We start from the raw sequence: 27,466 nt of genomic DNA on the forward strand, positions 1-27,466 counted from the left end.
TATTTGGAATTGATTTCTACAGCATATTATTTCTATCAGTTTCTTAAAGTCCATTTCGGTGCTTTTGTCACAAAAGACTGCAGCACTCTGGACAAAGTATCCTAAGGTATCCTTGAGTCCTTTTCATTTCAACATGAGTTTTGAAAATTTTTAAACTAAAATTGATTACAAGTATTGTGATTCTTTCTATTAAAAATGTACTATATTCTTTTAAGACTAAATGTTTTTTGAGAAATCTCTTAAGGGTTCACTTATGAATGCAAACTTCTTTAATTCTAAAATCAATGGACAAATTAAAATTTTGGTATCATACTGAATTCACCCTTTTTCAAATATTGCAATGCGGTTCGCCAATTAAAAATGAATAAAAGGAAAAGGATTGTTTGAAAGTGGAAATATTGGAATTGTGTTCTAGCGTAACAACTCCTGGTGGTGGTATTGCAGATAATGAGGCTAGGAAAAAAGTACTTTACACATGGGCAAAAGCCTGGACTGTATACTATTTGGGGAATTTACTAATGTATTGCTCTGTATTTATTAACTGTGGTTCCATAAAAGGGTGAGAAATAGAACTACAGGTAGCAAGAGCAGTCTGTCTTCATGAAAATAATATGAAGCATATTATCATGGAAAATTCGTCCTAAATATTTCTGTTGGGGTAAACTGCACACAAAAATGCATGACTGTAAAAATTTGCCCCCCAAATATATATTTTAATGTAAATCTTTTTTTTAAAAAAAGGTTTTCAGCAAATGAAACTGAACAGATTCACCAAAATGAAAAAATGGGAATAAACAGAAATGAATTCAGCTATTCCTAATGAACATACATACCTTGGAAAGTGTATATCACCCATTATGCCTTCCCAACAAATGGTAAATGGCTCAAATTTTTCTAGGATTCGTCTAAAACTGTTTGCAGGATTTTCCAATTCTATATAATTAAAAAAAAAAGATATTAGCATTAGTTAGATTTTCCAACTCTAAATCTAAATAGTTATTAATTAAAAATATAACAAAAGCAGGCTTATAAATAAGCATGCAAAAATTAGATCCCTGATATTTCTCCTTAAGTGGCCTGCACAAAGATTTGTAATGCTTGATTTCATACTGGATAGTAATACACAGAAATTGTAAATATCACTTTGCCCAAATTACAATAAGGGAAACCAGTCAGGAAATATGACCAGATGAGCTAAATCTATTTTATTGTGAGGCTTCATTAACATAACCTTGTAAGTCTGAAGGTACAAATTTCCCACCACCACTTTTAACTATCTGACCAATCAGGGGAGGTCTTTAAGTTTCTTTCTCCGACCGATTAAACCCTTGCAGTTCCCTCATCCTCCACTCGCCTCATTTTTTTCCCTAAGCAGTATCTTTTTCCTCATCTCCCAAGATCATGCACACATTCCATTACAGAGGGAATCAGGACCCAGATTGTTGCGGGCAATATGCTGACTCTGTAAACGGCTTAGAGAGGGCTGTAAAGCACTATGAAGCAGTATATAAGTCTAAGTGCTATTGCTATTGCTAACTTGATATAGAGTCACCTTCAGGAATCAGGCAACTTAATATAAGCTTGTAATACACTACTTATTCTTATTGTACTGAGGCTGTGCATAAGAACAACTATTAATTTTTAATGTCAGTCATAGCTTTGTTGCCTATAAAAGTGATTTCTGTGATGTTGGAAAAAGAAAGCATAAAGCATAACACAGGCTGAATGAGTCATGGTGGTGCAGTGGTTAGAATGCAATACTGCAGGCTACTTCTACTGACTCCCTGTTGCCAGCAGTTTGGCAGTTCAATTCTCACCGGCTCAAGGTTGACTCAGCCTTCCATCCTTCTGAGGTGGGTAAAATGGGGACCCAGATTCTTGAGGGCAATATGCTGTCTCTGTAAACCGCTTAGAGAGGGCTATAAAGCAGTGTGAAATGGTATACAAGTCTAAGTGCTACTGCTATTTCTCATGGTTAACAAATAATTTGACCAGCCTTACCGTCTTCTCTCCCATCATTATATGGATCCACAATATCTGAGACAAACAATTAAGAATATGTAACTGAGGCGAGAAATGGGCCAGGCTGAACTGAGCTATTGTATCATACTCCCTCCCTGTAAGGTACCCTCAATCAAAAAGGAAATAGGCCCACTAGGTTTGAAGAACAGGCCAACAGTGAGTAAGTATCTCTTTCAAAGAAATATTAACAGCACCCCAACTTATCTGAATGTATGTGAATGTAATTTCATCAGCACCATTATACTTCTGATCTTCTTCTCCCCCTCTGTGCCCCCCCGCAAATTGTCTTTGTTCTTTCCTGCTTTCTAATCTTGTGGATTAGCAGATTCCCATTCCACATGCTCCAATTTGTGGTGCTTGTTCTCCCATTGTGAAATGGTCTCCTTTCACATCTGCATAACAACAATTCACTTTTATTTTTTATTATTCAAAAGTCACACTGAATAACTCCTCGCATTTATTCCTCCTTAGCTGGGAATACTAGCAAACATTCACTTGATCTTTGTATCTTTGCCTTAATTCTAATTTTACCCCTGTTGAGAATCAAGAAGGAAGCTTAAAATCATCTTCTTTTGCCAGATTTCTGAATCTTAATCTACTGTGAGCTGCTGCTATTATATTTTACAGTTGGTTGTGTTTACCACAGCCATATGTTTTATAGTTTTGTTTTTATTTATTGAAAGTTACCCTTATGATTTGTGTATACAGAAATAGTATAAAATAACAAATATACATATGGGGAACATCCTTGCATTTCTGCAGTAGCCATTAATAAGTCAGACATTTTGCTCTATTAAGGGTGTATTTTCTTAGATCTGAAATTTGATTTTCATTCATTCATTCATTCATTCATTCATTCATTCATTCATTCATTCATTCATTCTAGAAACTCAAGGTAACATATCCATTGTTCCCTCCAGTGGGAACCTTATTTATTAAAGGTCTTATGAAAAACTCATTCTTTGAATATTCATTCTTTGAATATTTGATGAACAGCTATTTTTAAAGGATACATTTCACATTGTGGACATCAATGGAAATACAATTGGGTGGCAGAGTACGGTTAAGAGATGGCTGTTTTATAATAAGAAACAGTTTAATTTGGCATGCAACAACCCCACCTCTGAAAAAAAAAACCTTCTCTAAACAAAAGCCTAATTTGAAATTCAAAGAAAGTAAATAGCACCGAGTTATTTTATTAATCTATGTAAACATAATTTTATGCTTCTCTATAGGTATTTCAATATGCACTAAAGAACCCAGTGTTTTTTTTCTTGTTGGATTTTCTCCAAAGACATTGCATTTTTACCTAGAGTTAAAACGCTAGCAGGAATGAAGAGAAAAGGCTGAAGATGGGCAAACCCCATGAGGAACTGAGCTGAGTGAGCGAAATTATATGTTTCCCTCAAGCGATTCTCAATTTTCCCTTTTTTCTGCTCTCTATTAAACATACATATACTGAAAATGTCTAATTAATCTTCTAAATAGGAAATTAAAAAATACAAACAAAAAAATGTTTAAAATGTAATTTTTTTCCTGTACATGAATATGAGATTTCAACAGAAAATCAGGTTTCCTTCTTTGCTTTGTTACAGGACTTAGGACTCTTGTGGGAGCATACAGTAGCAACTCTAAACTAATGATGTGTTTGACCCTGCCCTCAGGCTCAGCCTGGTAATCTCCTACAACACAGTCCTAATTACAGTAAGCAGGGACTACTTGTATTTGCAACAGATGACACATATACTATACCACTTATTTCACTTGCATAGCTTTATACAAATATCTGATTGGAAAGAATGCAAATGTGTTTGTGCATACATGTGTTGATTGGGAAAAATGCAACTTCCCATTATCTCAGTGTCCACTGTTGAGAGGTCTTGGGTACAGGGAAGAATAAGTTTTTTCGTTTTTTCTGGAATGTATAGATTACATTGAAACTTCTAGATTGCTACTGCTGTAATAGGTAAAGTTTTCAGATGAGTTGAAATCTGCTAACCAGTTTAACAAAATAGTTTACTACTAGCTTGTACTTTTCACCCAGTTCCAATATGCAATTTTGATCAATACTGAGATTTTCACAAACAGTCTTATGAAAGTTTATTGCTACATTTGCTAGATATATCTAATGGGACAAAACCAAGGAGTTAAGAAAACATGTAACTTTTAACAGTAATACGTTTGCTCAAAATAAAAAAATAAAACTATTAATAAAACAAATGTAATATTGACAATGGCATGAATATATTAGTTTAAAATTTCAGGGAAACTCTACAGAATATATACTTACTACTTTTGTACCTCTTCTTTGTTCACTTTTTGGCCTTGCACTCTTTTTTCCTTCACCATCTATAAGTATTAAAAGCACCATGTAAATAAAATGTTTTTCTCTATAGACTATGCATACTCTTTATTCTTGTATTTCAACAGCACTATTAGGTAATATTAATAAAGCAATAAACATGTAAGTTATTGACTTGTTTATCCATTTAACTTGACAATCATAGATGATCTGAAATGCTAGCCTTATTGAGGTAGTCTATCTTTACAAAGGATGTAAACATCTGAAAAGCGTGTGAGACATGAAAGAGATCTCTGCATATGCTCTGTCTCTCATAATTCTTCTTTACGTTGAGCAGAGATCTGAAAGGACCATCTCCCCATGCTGCAAGCTCTACTTACATAAAAGTGAATCTCTTTTCAGACCTTTCTACTCAATCTAGAATTGCTGGGAAGTGGGGAGGCTAACCTGAGACAGCTAAGTCAGGACAGGATGCTCCAACCTAATTATACAAATGAACACCACTGATTGTGGAGGAAGAGTTGTATAGGAGTTCTGCACTGCTGTAATTAAAGTACGACAAAAAGTTTTGATTATATTTTCAAATGTTTGTTAACATAGCTGTACCTCCTTCATCTTTACGTATCCGATTGTAGACCATTTGGAGAGAGAAATCTCTGGACAGAGAACTTATTGCATCATCTTGGAAAATAGTTAGCGCTTCCAAAGGTAATTCCAGAAGATCTTTATCTGCCAATAGAATCACACACTCTCCTATGTCTTCAGCACCTGATGATAACCGGAAAAATTAGGTCAACCACTGACATGCACAAAAGCATTAAAAATAAAATCTCTTTTGACATTTTCCTTTCTGTTCAAATGAACCAATTTTGTTTTAATCCTTAAATTTTTAACCCTGTCTGATAAGCTCTGGGGTTATAATATATGTTACAAGGGTGGGTTTCACTTACCTTTGCTACCAGTTTGCTCGCTTGCACGCCACTTCTGTGCATGCACAGAGCGTATTTGATGACGTCCAGGTGGGTGGGCGGAGCCTCCTGCCGCTGCTGCTAGAACCAGGGCGAACCGGTAGCAACCCACTACTGATATGTTACGAGCTACAAAGCCCTTTGTTTGGAGAGGATCAATAATAACCATGTGGCAACATTTCCTTACCCACATAAATATAACAATTACGTACAGAAACAATTTTTGAATTGAAGCAAACAATTTTTTGTTTTATTTTAATATGCATTATCAGATTTGAACATGTAACTTGACCTTTAGTCTCTTCTCTTTTCATATTAATAGATGTTATTAGGAGCACACAACCTTAAATTAAGGCAACCTTATGGGTATTGTTTTGCTCAAATTTGTAATTTATCGGAAAACTGGGATTCAAACACCCTTGTGGGATAGTTAATTTCTATGAATCAGAATTTTGATTAGGAGAAAAAGTAAGAATAATGCTTCTAATCTCCTTTCTTGTCAGACAGATGAGTACAACAGAAGCTAAGGATAATGAACCTGTGGGTGCTCTTTTAAACCAAACTTTAGTCACTGAATGGTTCTAAAAGAATCAACCCGGGCACAAACTGTAAATAACATGCAAATTTGAAAATGATCATTTTTATTTAAGTGCCCGACATATGCTTTGAAATATAAGACATACCGTACCTTGACCTGATGTTTTAGTTTTAGTTTTCCCTGAATCATCTGTCTTAGTTTTCCCTGGACTCCCTTTTCTAGTTTTTCCTGAGTCAGCTGGAGATGCTGATGGACTCTGGCGTCTGAGGAGATAAAAACAGCAGGACGTACCTTTACAATGTAACAGAGGATATAAATTTTAAGGAGCACTAATGATACCCATCCATCCATCCATCCCAGAGATTAAACCCTAGGTTCTTTCCTCCCATCTCTTCAAATCAATAGAAATTTAACCATTCATTTCCCCTGACTTTGAAACTTGAAGTCTTACATGTTTACAAAACAATTCTAACCGGCTAGAGTCTTATTTCCCATATTGCAAGCTTCAGCCTTGTACCATCATCCTGTTTATTTTTTCCATTCCTGCTCTCTTTGGACCTGGTGGTACAAGGTGCACCTTCTTTCAATTGGGCACTTTAGGAAGGAAGGGCATTATGCTTCTCCTTCCATTACTATCTATTGGGTCAGGCTGGCCAAATATCCTTCCCCTGAAACCTTCCTACCACTCCCTCCTGATTTGGGAATTTCTATTTCTTCTTCAGCAGGTTTTCCCTCCTACTCCACTTCCTCTTAATATCAAAACCAGAAAATGTGTGTGGGGGTGGGGTGGGGGTTGTTTCCATATCTTACTTCATCAGAGCTCCCTTTATTCCAGAAATTTTCCTCTCGGATTTCAGACAAGCATCCTCTGTCCCTCTGTCATTAATTGTACACATATCTTCCTCCCCTTTACCCTCATTGATGGCAGGAGTCAAAGCCAGCATACACCAAATAGTAATGATCATTTGAGAGACCTGGGTGATGCTTATTGGTGGGCTGTGAATGTCTGTACATAAAGTTGGATTGTTCATATATCACCCACTATTGTTACATGGCAAGATCCCTTTTTGAGCCCTGGTTCTCATTGCAGAGCTGGTATTGGAATTCCCTCAGCTATCAACTTGAGGAACCTCTGTTCAGTGCTCTCTAGCAATTCTGGGAAGGTTCAGGACTTTATAGCATGCCAAAACCAACAGATCTAATTGGTTTTGATAGCTATGACCCAGTAGCTTTTCCTTTTAAGGAAGGTCATTGAGAAGATGCTGGAACTTCAATTGCCGAATGGGTTAATTAGCTCTTTTCAGTCAGGGTTCACATCTGGGCAGTATGGACAAAACCACACTGGTTGCTCTACTGCATGATCTTCATCAGGACCTGGATAAGGGAACTGTAGCCCTGGGTTTTCTTATACCTCCTGATGGCTTTCGGTAGCCTTCAGTATGGTACTCTTTGGCTCACCTGAGAAAGCTGGGAGTGGCAGGGCTGTGTGAATATGCCACACATTTCTGAATGGGAGGCTTCGATCAATGGAATTGAAAGAGTACGAATTGGCTTCCATGGTAAGTGTCTCAGACTCTGTCTGTCTGTCTTTCTTTCTCTCTCTCTCACACACTTATTTTTAAATATCTATATAAAATTTCTGGGGGAGGTAATTCTTGCCACTGCACCTCAAGAGTAGATTGCAGCAAAGTGCTCAATATGAATTTTGCTGTGTTTGGGTATTGTAAAAAAATAAATAAATGTACAAACACATACACTAATTACCTCAATTCAGAGAGCTTAAGTTGTGACAGTACAGGCTTCAAATATTCTTCCATATCTGACAATATCGCTTGAAACATAAAATCTAAATCTGGTTCATCTTCATCTTCTATATTCTAGGACATAATATTAACATATTTTAAAAGAATGTATAATTTAAAAGGCCCAAGAGGAAAAAAAAAAGAAGAAGAAAAGTCTGTACAAAATACAAACAGAATAATTTTGTGTTGTTAGCTTTCCTCTTGCTACTTTCTTTGTTCAGTAAAAATAAAATACGTATACATGACATTTAATAACCTTGACTGCAAGAAACATATAAATATAATTATAGTAGCAATTCTCATAAAATTCTCATAGAATTTTCTCTACAATTTCAAAGTGTTTTGCTTCAAACTGGCTGTTTTGATAGATGTTGTTTTTAAATGCTCTGGTTGTTCCATATGCTGTAACTGAACTTCTATCCTGTGTTTAATTAAGGTTGAAAAAAATGAAAATTAAAAAAAAATCCATCTCTATAGAAACTGGAACTGTCACGTTCCAGTTGTTATTCACTTAGATTAGATGAAGGTGCTAGGTAAAAATAAGCATAACTTAGAATGGACAGCCATTCTAGATCTGACTCTATTAACGGATAGGGAAAACATTGATGCTGCAACAAATTCATCACCTGGAACTACAGTTAGTGTTGCTGGAAATGATATATGTCTGATTAATAATTACATCCTATCACCCATACATAGTCCTCTGTATAAAAATTAGTGGAGGAACTGGAAGGCCATTCTGAGAAAAGGACTGCTGATCACGGAAAGGGAGAGTGGCAACCATATGGAAACATGATGTTTCTTAAACACCTGTTTCTCCCGTACAAGAAGCGATGTTCTCTTATGGCAGTACAATGGAGGATGCAGGGCCCCATGCTAGAAGACTGCTATCCAGTGGTGGGTTGTCCTCGGTTTGGACCGCGGTAGTAAAACCGGCAGGAGGCTCCGCCCACTGACCCTGATGTTATCAGAAGCGATCTGAAGCAAGGCACATGCACGATCCCGTTGCAAACCGGTAGTAAAGGTAAGTAGAACCCACCCCTGCTGCTATCAACCCTGAAGTGAACCTGGCTGAGGTCATCTTGGAGGCTTCAGGGTTACCACAAAGCAGAAGAAGGGGCAGGGAGGGGGGAAATAGCTAGATGGGGTTTTGTAGCCAAAACAAGGAAGTTTTCCTGTGGGAACCAAGGACATTCTAACAGGCAGCTGGCCAGGGGAGGAGTGAAGTAATCAAGCAACCGGCCAGCACCTTGATTGAACAGCGTGACCAGTGACTTGGGGGAAAGGGGAAACTTTTACTTTTTAATTAGGTGAAAGCTGCAAGAACTTTTAGAGTCGGCTTTCACCAGTTGTGCCAATCTGATGTATCCAATACAAATTGAGGAATTTGCCTGCCTCAGAGTTCTGCTTTCTATAGGTGCATTACTTGGAACGCTGACATCTGCTCTATTTCCACAGCAAGATGTGGTGGTATTGAATCTTTACAGTCAGGCCAGTCTCCTTTTACCAGCTCAAGGGGCTAAGGATGAAAGCTTGGAAAAGGACAAATTGGATTTGCACGTGCTGGTGTTAGTAACCCAGAGGAATCACCAGATAACCTTGAACCACCCAAGTGTCTGAAATAACACTTATGTATGGGAGCTTTCAAAGTCTGAGCTTGAAGAAGCATGTTATGCTACTTGCATCCCCTACAAACCACCAATTAGCAGGGGATTGGACACAAAATCTTGCTGGCAATAAGTAAGTAATTCATGCTGCTGATGAAGTAACAGGTCCTGACACAAGAATCCACTTTACCCTGACATAGCCATTGCTCCGATTGAATAGTCTATACCAGGGGTGTCAAACTCAAGGCCCATGAGCTGGATCCAGCCCACTGGGCTTAGATGTGGCCCACTGGGTGACCCTGGAAACAGTGATGGAGCGGCCAGCGGGGCCTCTGCCAGTGAAAACGGAGCTTGGGAGTCCATTTTTGCTGGCAGAGCAATCGGGCCACCACAGGCACCCCCTGACACAAGTGATGTCGAGCTGGCCATGTCCCCCCCTGGCCCCACCAAGGTCAAACACAACCCTAATGTGGTCCTCAGTGAAATCGAGTTTACAACCCTGGTCTATACTGAGTATTCAACCAAAAGAATTCTACCATTCAACTTAGAAAGAAAAAAATGGCAACAGGGATTATTTTTAATATAGAATTGCACTTGTAGACTGAAATTTATGCCTGAAAATGTCCAATTAACATGTTGGTTGAATGCATTAAGATTCCTTCAAAGAAAAAGAAAAAGAAACCCTCTTGAGAAAATTGGTGTAGTGTAGATATATCTGATAATAGACCGTAAGGTTTTTTTTCTTCAATTAGTTATTCATTACAGATCTTTTAAATAAATATTTCAAAATATTTTTAAAAATCAGAAATATAGTGGCTTATTCTACAGATTTGTAGACAGGTAAATCATAATAGATTACTACACAACCTAATCATATGGCTCTGGGTAAAAAACAAGGGAACAAGGTGCTTCTTCTGAATGTCTATTGTTTTTGTGGCCAGAACAAAAAGAATTTTGTTTCCAGCTTTGGGGTCTTATCCCACCAGAATGCAGCTAAGTCACAACAACCCATTCCCCACTTTATACACATTCCTGTTGGGGAGAAAAACTTACGCTGTATAAGCAACTGTTGTTGAAAGTAAAATAAACGATTATTTTACAAACATGTTATATTATTTGTAAAAAAAAAGCCAACATAAATCCACCATTTAAATTCCCGAAATATCTATGTATTCCATTAAAAAAATTCTTACAGTGTCTAATTTGGCAGATGATACTTGCTTTCTTTGAAACTCATCTTCTTCTATTTCTCTCAAAAGACTATCCATCATCTCCTCTTTATAAACATCAACTTTTTCCAAAATATTTAAGAATGTTTCAGGATTCACAGAGGTCCGGACAATTTTAGCCTGAACTGCAGTTAATAAAAATTCAAACCAATGAAATGCATTTAAATTTCTTCAAAAAATTTTTTTGCAGTTTAATTTTTCATGCCCCCATTTATGTAGCATATAAATGTAGGAATGAATAGTAGAGATGAATAATAAAAGTGTGTTTAGTTATGATTATACAACAGCTGTATTTCTAGATAGCCATTCATGAAGGACAGTGAAGTATCACCCTCTCAGTTCTTCTAAATGTAAAATAATAGAGATACAAGGATACAAATTATTTAAAATTCAGTAAAATCTCAGTTTAATAAAGCTCCTTGTCCTTCCAACAAAAGGTACATATTTTACCTCTCAACAACTCTGAAGTCACCCCTGCCTAAGTTCATTCTGCAGGTTTCCTCATCCTGAAGCTTCTTCCACTTTCTCAATTTTGAACATGCACAAAATGCACATTGGATTTATCCAACATACACATACAATGGATGCCTTCTCCTCCAAATTAATCCTTTTTTTTTTTTGCTTTTAATTTATATGCCGCCCTTCTCCGGAGACTCAGGGCGGCTTACAATGCGTTAAGCAATAGCCTTCATACTTTTGTATATTTATACAAAATCTGGGTCTTCATTTCACCTACCTTTGAAAGGATGGAAGGCTGAGTCAACCTTGAGCCTGGTGAGATTTGAACTTGCAGTAATTGTAAGCAGCAGATGTTAATAACAGTGCTTTAGTCCACTGTACTACATTAATACATAATCCATTAAACTCGGGCTTTAAGATATCAGTTCTATGATTAAAATGAAGGTGGGAATAAATCAAAGGATACTTTGGGCTGCCATGAAAATTATTTCCCTGGTTCAGAAATTAACAGGGAAGGCAAGGGAGAAGAGAGGAGAAAATAATTCGCCCAGGCAAAATTACTGTTCAAAGTTTGAATTAACTTTATTGGGTGGTTATACAAACAAATGTGATGGGACAGTGTACCAATGTGACAACATTATTGAAAAAAAAATGCTGAGATTATTGTCAATCAGTGGAACACGAAAGGAAGATATAAACTCAAGGACATATTTTGTTTGCTAAGAACTGTACTTCCATCATCCAAATGGTCATGTGTGACTTACTGCAGCTGTGCAGCAAAAAATGCAATTTTGTGTTTGCATTAAATACTTACAAGTTGGTTGAGCAAATTTTCCTTTCTGTTGTCCACCCTTTTCCTTTCCACCTTTTTCCTTCTGGTGTTCCTTTTGCTCTTTAGGGTTGGTTGATTTTACTTTTTCAAGCACAGCACCATACAATAAAGACCTATCAAAAGAAACAAAAATCGTCACTTTATTTTCCTGAATGCGAATAGTTCTTGTTTGGTGGTTGCAACTGGTTGCAACTCGGTGAAAATACTATAAGACATATGGTCTATTCCCCATCAGATAATATTATTTTAAGGTGATTAACTGGATAATGTTCATTCTGTCTGATATTATTGGCCAGGGAGAAATGGTGTGAGACCTATGCCTTGAAGGGCTCTATAGGTCACATCCAGCATTCTGAGCATCAGTCTCAAACTTACTGAAAGCCAGTATTGCTTATTTAGTACAGATGTAATGTAAGCATAGCATTGGGCAAAGCTTTGGATAATCTCCAAGGCCCTACTTACCCTTAAATTATTTATTTTTTATTTATTCAACTTATATGCTGTCCATCTTCCGGCAATTTATATGCCCCCATCTCCAGTATAATTATATTATACTGATTCCATAAATAAAGCAAAAACTTGTTTTCTTCATATGGGAAGGAGTTTATTCCCATAGTATTGTAATTTCAAAATGGGCCTTCAAGCCTATATAGAGTTTGGTGGTTAATCATCACACTATGTATTCCTGAATGAGTTTCACCAGTCCATCCAGTATATTACAGCTGTATCAGTTGAAATGGGAGTATGGCAAGAGTCATATCTAGGGCATGTATGGCACATTATGGGAAGGGATTCCTAACAAAATCCTGTAAATGCTAGAAACTTTCTAACAGAACTTTTCACATCAGCAGAATGTAGAATTAGAATTAGAATAACAGAGTTGGAAGGGACCTTGGGGGGTCTTCTAGTCCAACTCCTTGCTCAGGTGGGAAACCCTATACCATTTCAGACAAATACTTGTCCAATCTCTTTTTAGAAATGTCCAGTGTTGGAGCACCCACAACTTCTGGAGGCAAGCTGTTCCACTTATCAATTGTTCTAACTGTAAATACATGAACTGCAGAAACTATGTTGAAAAAGTAGTGATGTTTAGCGGTAATCATGTTGAAACATTATGCTTGCATCAGTCATTCATGACCATTGTTATATGTTTTGTTATAAATAATATTTTAGGCTGGCCTAAAATATTATTTTAATGGGTTATTTTATTTTAGATTATTGGCCAAACTATTTAATAACTTTAAATTGTTTTTAACTTTTATATTGTTGGTTTTTTATCTTGGCTGTACACCGCCCTAAGTCCTTCGGGAGAAGGGCAGTATAAAAATTTAATAAATAAATTAAATAAATAAATATTCATACCTGTCTCCTGAATGCTGGAGAATAACTATATGAAAATTTGCTGGCAGTTCATTCATGATATTAAAATGATGTGAAGAAATAGAGAGGCTTCCCCATGCCTACAAAAAAACCCATAATAATTATTTTTTAAAAAAGTTAAGAATATCATTCATAAATGTTATAACAGCATCCTCAAACAGATTTTGATTAATCTATAAAGATATTTCATTACAAAATTACAACAAATGCTTTGGTGTGTTAAGAATATGTATAAACAGATGAACCCTTCAATACTGGGAAATGAAATCATTATATGAGTTCATTTATCACTTGTTCAATTATGCAGGAAAACATCTGCACAGAAATAGAATTAGGCAGTCAACTACTTATGTAAAATAATTGTAATATTATTGCACTTTTTAGAAGGGACTCTTTCAGAATAATTTGTAGGAAAAGAGAATGTGGTATCATCTATGCATCCTGACAGGTGTTTTGATGAAACGCCTCTCTAACTGAGCGGGAATCACAATTTCATTTAAGTGACTGAGTTACCTTTGATATAGCAGCCAACCTGTGTTCTATAGTTTTAAGGAGGCCACTTGTTTCTCCTTTTTGTTGCAAGTGATGCTGCAGGTGCAACATGGCTGCCATCTGTGAGCTGCTGCTGTTCAAGGTAGCCCCTAACAGGATTTCTTTCATAATCAAGGATGCCGTACAACTCTGGAAGAGTGTAATATTAGATTTAATGTCAGGTAAGCAAATGTTTCTAAAAACAGATTTCTACTCAAAACCCAAGCAAGATACAATATTTATGGATACGTTAAAATATTGTGAAAGTATTTTCAACCAGACTGACAGTAAATATAAAGATCATTTCCAACCATTTACTTTCTTCTAAATAATTCCATGATTCTTAACCGTTTTCTTACCTTTAAAAAAAGGTTTATGTAACTTTATGTAAACACTGATTATTAAAGATCTTCCTTCATTCTGTTTCAAGAGAATTTCAGATGAAAAGCATTGGTAATTTTCCCAGAACAGCATTTTAAATTGTTTGCTGTGCAATGAAAGCAACTTAAAATTTCCTTCCAATCTATAAATCTATAGATCTCTAGATGCTAACCAAGAAAGATGATTTGCATTGATCAAGAGTTCTCAATTACATTGTATTCAAAAAAATAAATATATAACATAATTATAGTTGAAGCAAGAAAGAATTATAATTTCATTCCATAATATTATGGTCTGCATTCACAGCTCCTTTATATTTTAAAATGAATTTAACCGATTATTGTTTGGGTTGCGAAAACCATTCTGATTCCAGAATGGACATTTTAACATCTTCTACCAAGTTTGGAATAAAAGTGTTTCAGTCCAAATCTAAATTATCGAGAACTGAATTATGCATTAGCTAAAAACCCAGGAAGCATATTTTTCTTTCATGCTGTCACTGATTGGAGCTAACAAAGAAGAGGCAAGTGGGTCAGTGAGAAAAAGTCAGACACACTGTGCAGATGTTTTTAAATTCTTTACCAGAGAAAGGGATAGCGATATATTATACATTTGTGCTTCTTTTTTAAACCTAACCCTTTAATCTTGCAAACCATTTTTAACACTGTCCCACGGAAACAATCTCATCTACAGCCATCCAACTTATTTTTGTTACCAAAGGATATAAAATGAGAAAGCAAGGATCTTATTTCAACTTCCCATTGTTCCCTATGGTGTAATTTTTGGGTCATTTCAAGTTTTTTTCCCCACTAGAAAACAGTATTTTCAGAGCATTCTGATGGAACATTCTGAGGTGAACTATTTCATTCTGAGGTTGGAACAAAGCCTTTCCTGTGTTTAGCACACAACTACAATTACTATTGTAGCTTAATTGGTAGCAGACACTGGGGTTATTATTTTGATTTACAGTTCTTGTCTTACCTGATAAAGAGCTAAAAACTGACTTGCTGAAACTGGATCAAATTGTCCAAAGCACTCCACCATTTCCAAACTAGCAGCTGCCAAGGTATCGATCAGGTTGTTATTAATTGCAACATTAATGCACTGCAGCAAAACCTCAGTTGACTGAAATATGTATTCATGAGTCCACGTCTGTCTCTTCTATATAGTTAAAAAAAGAACATTCAATATTGCTGGAGTTACTTTCAGAGACGAGAACAAAACACATAGGTACTTATTCCTTTGTGGAAGATGTATTAGTTTGTTCTTACCTCAAATATATATTGCTCACTTCAAAAATCAACTGGGCATTTTGAATGCTTAGCCTTCCTCTATAGCAGGAGTATCAAACTCAAGGCCTGCGGGCTGGATACAGCCCCTGGGGTGCTTAGATTTGGCCTGTGGGGCCACCCTGGAAACAGCAAAGGACCGGCCTGCGGTGCCTCTGCCAGTAAAAACGGAGCTCAGGAGTTCATTTTTGCTGGCAGAGGGTTGCAGGAGGCCATCACAGCGAAAACAGAGCTCGGGAGCACGTTTTCGCAGGCAGAGCGCTTGGACCACCACAGGCACCCCCCCGATACTTGTGACGTTGAACTGGCCATGCCCACCTCAGCCGCCCGAGATCAAACACAACCCTGATGCAGCCCTCAATGAAATCAAGTTTGACAGCCCTGCTCTATAGTGATAGCTTTGATTCTTTTTCGCACAAAAATTCAAGTCGTTGCACGATGGAGTTTCTTAGTACAAATTCTCAACCACGTTTTCCCATCTAATTCTCATTTCAAGAACAATTAATATCTGTGGTAAGCAGTGCTTTCCACAGAGTTTTTCTTTTCCATCTATAACCAACCAAGGAGGTCCTGTGGATCTGCAGAAGCCCTAGGTGTAAGTTTGACTTCTAAAGACTGGTAAATTCTAAATAAAAAGGGCAGTCATGCTTCATTTTCACAACTTCCCCAGATTGTTAAAGGATTATCTATCCTTACAGATCTTCCTTTTAATGTTTCCAAATAAGATATTAATTGGTTTCTGTATGAAATATCGGTGCTATCAGGGTTTGAATTTGCATTAAAGCCAAACTGCTTTCCCAAAAATGAACATCATGATTCAATTTAGACAGATTTTTTTTTATGAATAGTGGACCTGTTTGCTTTGCATTCTGTCTCTAGAAATTGTAGATGAATTCGAAATAGAAAGGTTATATAGGGTTAGGGCTAGTCGCCCCCAAAACAAACATTGTGGTTCACTTTAGAGACTGTGCCTAATAGGCCTGTTTCCATTCCATTCAACTCTCTGTAGAAATCCTAGGTAAATTGCATGTGAAAACCCAATTTGAAATGAAAAAGTAATCTGTGGTTAGGGTTAGGCCCCCATGAGATCTGGCCCAAAACTAAACATCATGTTTCAATTTAGAGGTTCTTTATGCCTAGTAGACATAAAGGGTTGCTTTCCATTTCATCTCCCTAGAAATCCCAGCCAAATTTCATGAGGAAACCCCATTTCAAACAAAAATGTCACCTAGGGCAGTGGTCCCCAATTTTTGCAGCTCAGTGGCCCGACTGGGGGGAGAAGGGAACTGTGCTACATGAGCGGCAGGCTGGCACATGAGTGGTGAGCTGGTGGGCATGCGTACAGTTCAACTTGTGTGACTGGTGGGCTCGCCGCCACCACTTGCGCAAATTGATTTTCACGTACTCTAGCCAGCCACTCACACAGCCCAATTCCAAATAAGCCACAGCCCGGTAGTTGGCCATGGCCCAGGGGGTGGGAACCCCAATCTATGGTTATGGTTAGACTCCCATGCGGTTTGACCCAAAAATGAAGATCACAGTTCAATTTAGAGAACATATCTATATCTACTGGACTACTTCACACTCCACTCTCCTGAAACCCATGGCAAATACCAGGTAGCATGGTTCTCACCAATATGTTCAGGCCAAATCATCTTTCCTTGAATTGCATCCTTTACAGATCTAAAACCATCTGAATAACTTTGAGAAGAAATGGATAGTTCCACCTGGCTAACCCCTCACCTCTTCCACCCGCAGGCTGTTGTTATTGAGTCTACCATTTTTTGCTGTATTTATGGAGGAGAAATAGAAGCCACTAAGTTTTCATCTCATCCGAGAATCATTTTTCAGAAATTATTTGGGGAAAGAATGGATTTAATATACAGGGAAAGGAGCTGGAAAGGTAAAAAACAGTATAAGAAAAGATTCCCATTTTTTAATAGCTCATCTTTCTGATTGTTCAACTTTCTTTCTTTTAAATTAATTCCTTATATCTTTAATTATAATTGTTACTATAATATATTCAACAAGTCTCTGTTCTTGAATCGGACACACTTTCAGTACCATGAGCTGCACCTCCCAGAATTGCAAACCAGCATTGCTGAAGGAATGTAGCATTCCTGGAAGATGTAGTTCCAGGACAATTGATATGAGTCAGGATATGTCCTAATTTAAATGAAACCCTTAATTCTTAAACCCTTACCCTTAATTCATTGGCTTTTTTCCTGTAGTCACCAAGTTGTTTTCTAGTAAGCTGCAACATAGAACTTGGGACTTCATTTTGTTCATCTATTGTTTCTGCTTCTGGTGGTGGTGATTTCTCAGAATTAATTTTAGGCACCTCCTGTATATCACAATTATATAAAAGAATCACAGTCAAATAGAAATGTATTTGTTTTAGAAAAGCATGCAGCCCAATCCAAGGTTTAAAAACACTTGAAAGGCCTTCCCTTTAGTTTGTAGCTGAACACTACAAATACAGTCTTCTATGAACATTTAATAACAACAACAACAACAACAATAATAATTTTATTTCTATACCGCCCTTCTCCCGAAGGACTCAGGGCGATGTACAGCCTATTAAAAGCACAAAGACAAACAACAATTAAAATAATTTGAAATTATTAAATAATTTCGGCTCAATAGTAAAACCCCCCAAAATTTAAAACATCCAATTTAAAATCATTACATTGATAGCCCGGCCGGGCAGAACAGCAGAGTCTTAAGGGCACAATGAAATACCCTGAGGTCGGAGATCTTACGCATTTCCAGGGGCAGTTCATTCCACAGGGCTGGGGCTCCCACAGAGAAGGCCCTTCCCCTGGGTGTTGCCAGTCGACATAACTTGGCTGATGGCACCCTGAGGAGACCCTCTCTGTGGGAGCGAACTGGCCGGTGGGAGGCTACTGGTGGCAGAAGTCGGTCTTGAAGGTACCCAGGTCCTATGCCATGGAGCGCTTTAAAGGTGGTATAACCAATACCTTGAATCGCACCCGGAAGACCACTGGGAGCCAGTGCAGCTCGTGCAGGAGGGGTGTCACGTGGGCACAATGGGTTGCGCCCATAACCACCCACGCGGCCGCATTCTGGACCAGTTGGAGCCTCCGAGTGCTCTTCAAGGGGAGCCCCATGTAGAGAGCATTACAATAATCCAGCCGGGAGGTGACAAGGGCATGAGTGACTGTGTGCAAGGCATCCCGGTCCAGAAAGGGCTGCAACTGGCGAATCAGGCGAACCTGATAAAAAGCCCCACTGGCCACAGCCATCATATGCTCTTCAAAAAACAGCCGTGTGTCCAGGACACCCAGATTGCGAGCCCTCTCTGTGGGGGGCAGCGATTCACCCCCGATAGGCAGCGATGGCACCAGCTGACTATATCGGGACGCCGGAAGCCACAGCTACTCGGTCTTGGAAGGGTTGAGTCTGAGCCTATTTCTCCCCATCCAGACCTGCACAGCCTCCAGGCAGCGAGACATCACATCAAGGGCATCGTTGGGGTGGTCTGGGGTGGAGATGTACAGCTGAGTGTCATCAGCGTACTGATGGACTCTCATCCCATTTAAATATGAGAGGTATTGATTTCAGTCCACACTTGCATTCAGTTCACACCAATTATTCTCAAAAATATACACATGCATACAAACTCAAAACTGCTTGTATCAACAGCAAAGATGTCTACAATGATCAATTATTTTTTACATTTGCTTTAGCTCATATTAAATCTTGAATAAATTCAACAATAGAAATTGAATAAAATGATTGTTTAAGCATTAAATGGAAATTCACAGTACCCTTGACAAATGAACTCAACAATAATTAATGAATTATCTCTCTGTTACGTTGACCTAAGTGGCCAATGTTATAATTTTATAGCGTTTTCTTTCTACCCATTTTTCAGAAACATTATACTTAAAAGGAGATTTAAAGCATTTTCTTATCTTTCAGCACAAGAAATCAAAATACTGCTAAAAGAAATAATTTGCTTCATTTCAATATTATTACTCCTAATCCTTCTCGGAACAGTGCAAATTGCTTTGTAACTCTTGGCAAGTTAAGATTAAAATTGTAAAAGTCAACATTGAATTTTTTTTTTATCAGTCACAAAACTAAGCAGATGGAAGAGGAATATCTGAAGATACCTCACTTTATTCAGCTGGTTAGTTTTATTCATTCTGTTCTCTCAAATTATACCCATAATCAACAAAAATAATATTCAGGAATGAAATTTTGCTTATTGCTCAGAGAAGATAGCAATATCAATGGATTTACCAGAGCCACGGTGGCACAGTGGTCAGAGTGCAATACTGCAGGCTACTTCTGCTGACTGCCAGCTGATTGCAATTTGGCAGTTTGAATCTCACTAGGCTCAAGGTTGACTCAGCCTTTCTGAGGTCGGTAAAATGAGGACCCAGATTGTTGGGGCAATATGCTGACTTGTAAACTGCTTAGAGAGGGCTGTAAAGCTACATGAAGCAGTATAGAAGTCTAAGTGCTATTGCTATTCTAAAAAAACTTTGAGACTTGCTGAAAAACAAAAATTATGTAATGGAAAAAATAGAAGAAAAATCAGTCCCTAAAAAACTGCCTGGCATGGATTGAGTGTGCTTAGAAGCACCTGTGAGGCAGGTGGTGTCCCAAAATTCAAGATTGTGACTAATCATGTGATCAAACCCTTGCCCTTCTGCTTAGAAAATAGAGGATACTGATTGCTGGAGAGAATAGAAAACTGAGATTACTAAATATCACTGCATATGGCAGCATTTTGTTGGGGGGGTCTTATATCACATATCAAAAACGTGCATTAAAAATTACTAACAAAATCTATTTGGAAAGAATGCAACCACAAAAAAGATTTAAAGAACTTTAATTAAATTGAGTAAGCTGTGCCTTACGATTGCATTGTCACACCACTGAATATCCAAATTAAAAGGCTCTATATGATTAGCTAAGAAATGTAGACTCCTTCCAGTGAGATAAAGATACTTGGCTCTGATGTCAGGACAACCACCACAAAGACTTGGTAGACTTGTAAGTTGAGCATGGGCATTATGACCCACTGTTTGTCCAAGGGTGATCCAAGCCTGTTAAGAATCCAGAAAATATAAAATAAAATGAACAAACTGTTAAGGAGGTCAAAACATTAAAATCTGAGTGTTGAAAAGGAATTAAAATATGCTTGCATTGAAAAATATTTACCATAAAGAGAAATAAATTAGTGCTTTAGCCCTAAAGTGTTGCTACAAAAACTACACAAAAGAGACATTCCTGAAAACCTCTGGGTATTATTTAATATTTAGCACTTGCCATATACTTGTTTTTAGCAAGGCGTTTGAACTAGGATATTTCAGAGTGGTTAAATGACATTAAATACTTGTGAACTTCTGTATGGTTTCAGCCCTAATTTTATAAACTGCTTTGGTACTTTGAGGGTGACCAACACTGGGAGAAAGAATGTAAATATTCTTACAATTTATTGTTTACTTAGAATCCTAGTATGATTTATGTTGATTGCTTATTTAGTATCCATGACTAAGTCTAATGTTTTATGATGACTGTATTTTATCATGACTATGATAATGATCTATCACTATAGTTGTATGTACACTGAGAGCTTATGTACCGGAGATAAATTCCTTGTGTCTAATCCCACTTGGCCAATAAAAAATTCTAATTCTAATTCTAATAGTAAATTCTGTTCTCTGGTACATCCAGCAGAATTTGATATTGTCAACACATATGTTTCTAGCCACTCAGGATGGAACTGGGAGTTTTCTACCCCAAATAGCTACTTATTGTGGATAGTGACTAGCGATTGCTGCCATACTCCATAAGCAATTATATTAATGAGTTTCACATAAGATTTTATAAATAACATCAGTTTAAAATCACTGTGTGAGATCATTCAGAAGTCTCCAAGGCACAATTCTGCTCTTTCAGAAATATCAGGTTTGTAGTCTGTGAGTAGTTTTTTTTGTTGCCTAAAAGTTGAAGATATCCTGTGAGATCTTTACTTGGAGTTGGTTTTCCAAAGTAAATTGAATATATTATGAGGTTTCTTGCCAGAGCTGTTAAGTGAATGCAGTTATTAAATTAGTAGCATGGTTGTTAAGTGAATCTGGCTTCATCATTTACTTTGATTGTCAGAAGGTCACAAAACATGATCACATGACAGCAAGACACTGCAACCGTCATAAATATGAACCAGTTGCCAAGCATCTCAATTTTGATCATGTGACCATGGGGATGCTGCAACAGTCGTAAGTGTGAAAAATGGCCTTCGGTTACATTTTTCAGTGCTGTTGTAACTTTGAATGATCACTAACGAACAACTGTAAATTGAGGACTACCTGTATTTTTATCTTTTCTCATTCCTTAGTCATTCCCTATGTATATTTTTCAAGCATGGAGGGACTACTATGGTGAGGAAGAATAGAAAGATCTATTTCTATCTGTTTTGAGGCACTTACTTGTATCTGGATCCAACCTTTCCAAAAGCAAAATCTACAAGTGTTTTGCTCATGTTTTCAATGAGACTTGCAAGATAATGACGATTTCTATATGTGGCAGATTGTATGCGGAAGAGATTAATTATGAATGCATTGCACAAGGGCATACCTGTTCACCTGAAGCAGAATCAGGTGTAAACCTTACAAAATTCTCAATAATTTGTTCAATTTGGTCTGCTCTAGCTTCTTGGTTCTTTTTTTCAATATTGATAAGAACAAAAATATCCAAAATGATCTCTACAAAGTTCACCTTCATGTTTGCAAGTCTTCTCATTAAAGGTGTATTTATATTTCTAGTCTGAAAATAAAAAAAAATAACTATACTGAAAATGGAAAAGAAACATCAAAAAACAATCTCAGTTTCCATAATTGCAGAAAAGATCAAGATAAACATAGGAGACAAGTATGGAGGAAAGAAATCATGATCATCATGCCTCCTTTCAGCCACTGACTTGCTATTCTGTTTTTTGAGAAGTTGGCAGTCCTCATACAATGAGAAGCACAGGCCTATTAAATACTGTATAAAAAGAGAAAACAGCTGCAAAATGGAATATGGAGGAGAAGAAGGTGCACATGCTTTTATATAGATATTGATATATATTATACATATAAAATCTTAAAATTAATTTTTCCAAGAAGACTGGCATGCAAATTCCAAATAAAGGAGTCATGTACTGAATATTGATAAAGATCGCTGGTGGTTTTATACATTCGCTATTAGAGCTTGGGTGTATTTCAGATTTAGCTCAATCCCAAACTGATTTGGATAGATTCAGGAGTTAAACTCAAATAAAATATGAGCTGATTCACAAACTCTGTTAACGAACCTTAAATATGGTGATGTACAGAAAAAGAGGCCTTGTATTACTAATTACAACATGCTCTGCTTAAGTTAAACAACAGCTTGGATGTTTACACCACATGCTAACTCAAAACAATAGAAACCATATTTTGGCATTATAGATTGTATCAACATGTTTAGTATGTCCGTAAAAACTGATACATTTTTCTTTGTACTCTTCCAGAAAAAGAAACTCCAGGAAGGATAGATTTGGATTTACAATCAAAATTAACATTTCAGTCACACATTGAATTGGGGACTGTTTCAACTGGATTTGGGACTGAAAATCTGTCATACTTTCAGTTTATATCTGCACTGTCCTGTGTTTCAAAGATACTTTAATAATACTTCCATTTAACTGACAATAGTCTCCATGTTGTAGATGCTAACACATAAACATCATACCTCATTAACTGGAAGTATATTATTAATGTGTTGAAAAAGCTCTTCCATTTGTGATACTCCACATTGTGCTAATCTATATGCCTCTATGTAATGACTTTGCTTGTCTGCAGCCTCTTCTGTATGTTTACCAAGTATCCTGTAAAAAATATTTTAAACAGAAAGAATATTTAGTATCTTTCTAAATAAAATAGAACAGAGAAAGAAAACATATAAGCAATACAAAATTAACAAAATTAAATTACTAAAAATAGCTTTAAAAAAGGAAGAGGAAAAAGGATAAAGAAAAAGCTATTAAGTTTCTTATGTTTTCCTTTTTGTACATCTACTAATTTAACACAGAGGTGTCTTATCGGTGAGATGGCCAGCACACACAAACATACATACATACATTCATACATACATATATACCTACCCCTTAGAAAACAGACTGTGTTTATATTTGCCATTCTGCATTGTACTGTAGGGATAGGAACCATTCTTCATAAAATTATTTTATTAAAACCCAAAGCAATTGAGTTTGACAGGCAAACTGAATGAGTAACTTAATATCATACTGTACATAAATGATGAAAAATTAGACGAAGTAAATTAACTTGTGTATCTTGGTGGAATATTTACTGAAGATGTAAAAAAAATATCAATTTTTAAGATCCATAAATGCTGCTAGAAATTCACCGATGTATGATCTGTTTGAAAGAATGAATATTTCTCAAAATAAGTGAAGATGACTGTGTATTAGAATTTACTGTTGCCTATTGTGTGAAAGTGAGACTTACGTATTCAGGAGGATTCAAAACAATGCAGTAAGAATGGGATGCTTAAAAATATCAGTGTTAAAACAAGAAGAGAATTACAGAATTACAGGGCAAATGCATGAAGAAAGAGTGAATTGGTTGAAACAAAGGAGAAGACCATGTGAATCATGATTGGGTAGAACTGAAGAGATCAGAATTTTAAAGAACAAAAGGAAATGTATGAAGTATATAAACAGGCAAAAATAGCCTACAACACGGGTGTGAAACTTGATTATGTATTGTGATGTATTGTGATGTATTGCGATGTATCGTGTTTTTGCCTTTGCGGATCCAGGGTGGGCGTGGCCTGTGCATGATGCATCCAGCCAGTGGGCCACCAGTTTGACAGGCCTGGCCTACAAGGATAGAAAAGCTAGAAGAAATGAATGGTGCTTGCAGTGTTTCCCTTTCTTTTTTCTTACCTCATGCTTTTAATTTCTTTGACTCTTTTCTATTCTTTTCAGCATTCTGTGAAATGTTGCTTATTTAAAAAAATAAATAGTATCATGGTATATATGCATGTATTTATGAAAAATTCTATCTGAGGACTTACCTATGAATATTTGCACATGCCATCAATGCATCAGCACTACGATCTTTATATCCATAAGAAAGGAAGATCTTCTCTATGTGAATTAATTTATCATAGGATTCCAGCAATATTGTTGCCAACTCATCAGAAAAAACGCTAGTATTAATGAGATATTTAACCAAATCTATCTGTATATATGCTTTCCTGCACAGAAGGAAAGAGTATATTTATTTATTTATTATTTATTAATCAAATATGAGCAACATATAGAGTATATGAACAAAATATGGTCAGAGATTTCCTCCAAAGTAGCACATATATTTAGGCAACTTTTTTTATTGCTATAAAAATAGCTCCTTGACTAACATTTAATTAATTAATTAGTACTGCAAATCAGAAAATCAGAAAAATCTAATGTTATATTCAGAGGCAAAGAACAGATTTCAGCCTGTTTGTAAAAAAATTGAATAAATAAATATCAAATAAATCTATGACCAAAAAGTGAAAGTTGGGCAGACCTTTTATTTATAATTTCTCTATACAGGTAGTCCTCGACTTACAATGGTTCACTTAGTGACCATTCGAAGTTACAACTGCACTGAAAAAAGTGACATGACCATTTTTCATACTTATTTATTTATTTATTTATTTATTATATTTCTATACCGCCTTTCTCCCGTAGGACTCAAGGCGGTGTACAGTCAAGAAAAATATACACACACAAACATCATAAAATTGCTAAAATTTTATTGCTAAGTAATAAATTATTACTTAGTTTGGTCAATTAAATAAAACCCAGAATTAGATAACATTTAAAATATCATTCACATGTTCGTATGTTTAGCCCCGCCTGTTGGAACATCAGGGTCTTGAGGGCACGGCGGAAAGCATTATGACCATTGCAGCATCCCCATGGTCACGTGATTTACATTCGGATGCTTGACAACTGGTTCATATTTATGACAGTTGCATGTGATCCCCTTTTGTGACCTTCTGACAAGCAAAGTCAACCAGATTCACTTAACAACCATGTTACTAATTTAACAGTTGCAGTGATTCACAAGAAATGTGGAACGAAAAGTCATAGAACGGGGCAAAGTTCAGTTAACAAATTTCTCACTTAGCAACATAAATTCTGGCCTCAATTGTCATCGCAAGTCAAGGACTACCGGTATAGAAAAAATATGTTTCTATAATGGCCTGTGTAATAAAAAAAGTTTTTACTGCACTCAACAGCATCCCTTGCAAATGGGATCAAAAGTGATAAGACAGTGTCACGACATGGCAGTGCAGTCAAAGTCTGGGATTCTCCTTTATGCATATTGTATCTGCAATGTAGACAACCAGCTTGGTGTAGGGATTAAAGCATCAGGCTAGAAACTGGGAGACCATGAATTCTAGTTCAACCTTAGCCACAAAGCCAATTGGATGACCTTGGGCCAATCATTTTCTCTAGGAAAGAGGCAATGGCAAACCTTTTCTGAAAAACCTGGCCATAAAAACTGCAGGAACTAATCCAGGCAAGCACCAGTTTATTTTTAAGAAATTATTCCTATGGCAACACAAAAAAGTTCAATGTACAAAAGGGGCAGAACTTCACTCACACAGCTGCAACTGTCGTCTTAGCTTTTTAAAAACCTTTCCTTTCACTTAGATCAGAGGTGTCAAACTGGGGCCGGATGTGACACAGGCAGGTCACACCCCCAGTTCTGCAAAGGGAAAAAAAATCACGATAAGTCACGTGATGGAAACGTGACGCCATTTTACACCCGTGACTTAGATGCTGGGGATTGCAGTGGACGCAAGCCTCCTTGCTAATTATAATTTAGGAGGGGTCTACAAAGATGTTATTCAATCCAGATGCTCCTGTTTTCACAGTTGCATGGCATTAACTCCTTAAAGCAGCAGAATATTTTTTTCTAGGCCTGTGTGGAATTTTGAAAAAAAAAATTGATTTGCTTTAAAGCAAAGAGCACATCTGCTCACACAAGACCTAAAAAACAACTAGACCATTTTCAAAGCAGGCATGATCTTATTAAACTAGGTTAATAGATTGAGGAGGCTGCAATGTTATTTCTGAAAAGGTGTGTGGAGGATTGCATTATTACTTGATTATAAAAGTAAAGCAAAACTACAATGCTATCTTAACTTGTAATACCGGTAATTACCTGGCTTCAAAGCATGCAATTATAAAACCAAGTTCAGATTCTCGGTTGGGTCTTTCCTTCAGTAATGGCCTCAAGACATTTATATTTTTTTGCAGAAAATGGCAAGCCTGCATCTATGAGAAAACAGGTTGTCAAAAATACTAACAATGTATTTCGGGATAAACTGTATATCCTTCTGATTCTGTAAAGCAAAAGAAAGCTGGAGTAAAACTGTAAAAACAGTTGTGGTCACATGATTTTCACTTAGTGACCACTTCACTACAAACCAATTGTGGTTGCTAAAAGAGGACTGCCTGTATTCATCGCTAGTATTAAAAGAGTAATCTGTTCAACTATAAAATACATAAAGAATGTACTACTGGATATTTCAATTGAATAAATGAATTGTTTACTTACCATTTTTTCATTTATTTCCTGATCATCTCCTAAAATTGCATCGGTGAGCGCAAAAGTGCTATTGTGCCAAAACTGTTCATTTCCACCTATCAAGCGGGCCTTTTCAAGTAGTGCTTTCGATTGCCCGTGGTTTTTTTCTAAATTAGCTAGTACAGCTAGAAGATAAAGGGATCGTGATACACCACATGGATTATTCATTTCCTAAAAAGAAATTTCAAATAACAGTTGGAACATTATGATCAATAACATGCCAGAGCATTCCATTCCATTCCATTATGCCCCATATTAGGCTCCATTATGACTTGTGGACTTCAACTCCCAGAAGCGCCATTGTTCCCCACTCCTGATTTAAGGAAAAGCATTGGATGCCCTCTAATATAACTGCAAAAGAATTACACTGTGTAACCTGTTCCAAAAAGTGTTAAAAGATCAGAAATGGTGCAAGTCATCCTCTTGTATCAGGAAAAGGGATACAAAAGACTTT

The 27,466-nt window shown here is 36.7% G+C and overlaps 1 protein-coding gene across 2 annotated transcripts in view; it reads right to left on the reverse strand.

Moving 5' to 3' along the window:
* The window catches only part of CFAP46 (cilia and flagella associated protein 46), a 93,852-nt gene that overhangs the window by 8,292 nt on the left and 58,094 nt on the right, over positions 1-27,466 (reverse strand). For both annotated transcript variants that reach the window (XM_034436532.3, XM_034436534.3), the window contains 19 exons: positions 26,983-27,183; positions 26,587-26,699; positions 24,440-24,622; positions 23,093-23,228; positions 21,956-22,144; positions 20,233-20,421; positions 17,544-17,684; positions 15,033-15,212; positions 13,653-13,820; positions 13,122-13,219; positions 11,742-11,872; positions 10,433-10,593; positions 7,595-7,707; positions 5,981-6,093; positions 4,931-5,092; positions 4,313-4,371; positions 3,036-3,096; positions 2,002-2,037; positions 834-933 (listed from right to left, as the gene is read on the reverse strand). In XM_034436532.3, the coding sequence (XP_034292423.2) occupies positions 834-933; positions 2,002-2,037; positions 3,036-3,096; positions 4,313-4,371; positions 4,931-5,092; positions 5,981-6,093; positions 7,595-7,707; positions 10,433-10,593; positions 11,742-11,872; positions 13,122-13,219; positions 13,653-13,820; positions 15,033-15,212; positions 17,544-17,684; positions 20,233-20,421; positions 21,956-22,144; positions 23,093-23,228; positions 24,440-24,622; positions 26,587-26,699; positions 26,983-27,183 (2,534 nt within the window). The remainder of the gene's footprint in view (positions 1-833; positions 934-2,001; positions 2,038-3,035; positions 3,097-4,312; positions 4,372-4,930; positions 5,093-5,980; positions 6,094-7,594; positions 7,708-10,432; positions 10,594-11,741; positions 11,873-13,121; positions 13,220-13,652; positions 13,821-15,032; positions 15,213-17,543; positions 17,685-20,232; positions 20,422-21,955; positions 22,145-23,092; positions 23,229-24,439; positions 24,623-26,586; positions 26,700-26,982; positions 27,184-27,466) is intronic.

This window comes from Pantherophis guttatus, chromosome 6, assembly GCF_059756535.1.
Source record: "Pantherophis guttatus breed Tessera chromosome 6, ASM5975653v1, whole genome shotgun sequence".
In the NCBI taxonomy this organism is placed as follows: Eukaryota; Metazoa; Chordata; class Lepidosauria; order Squamata; family Colubridae; genus Pantherophis; species Pantherophis guttatus.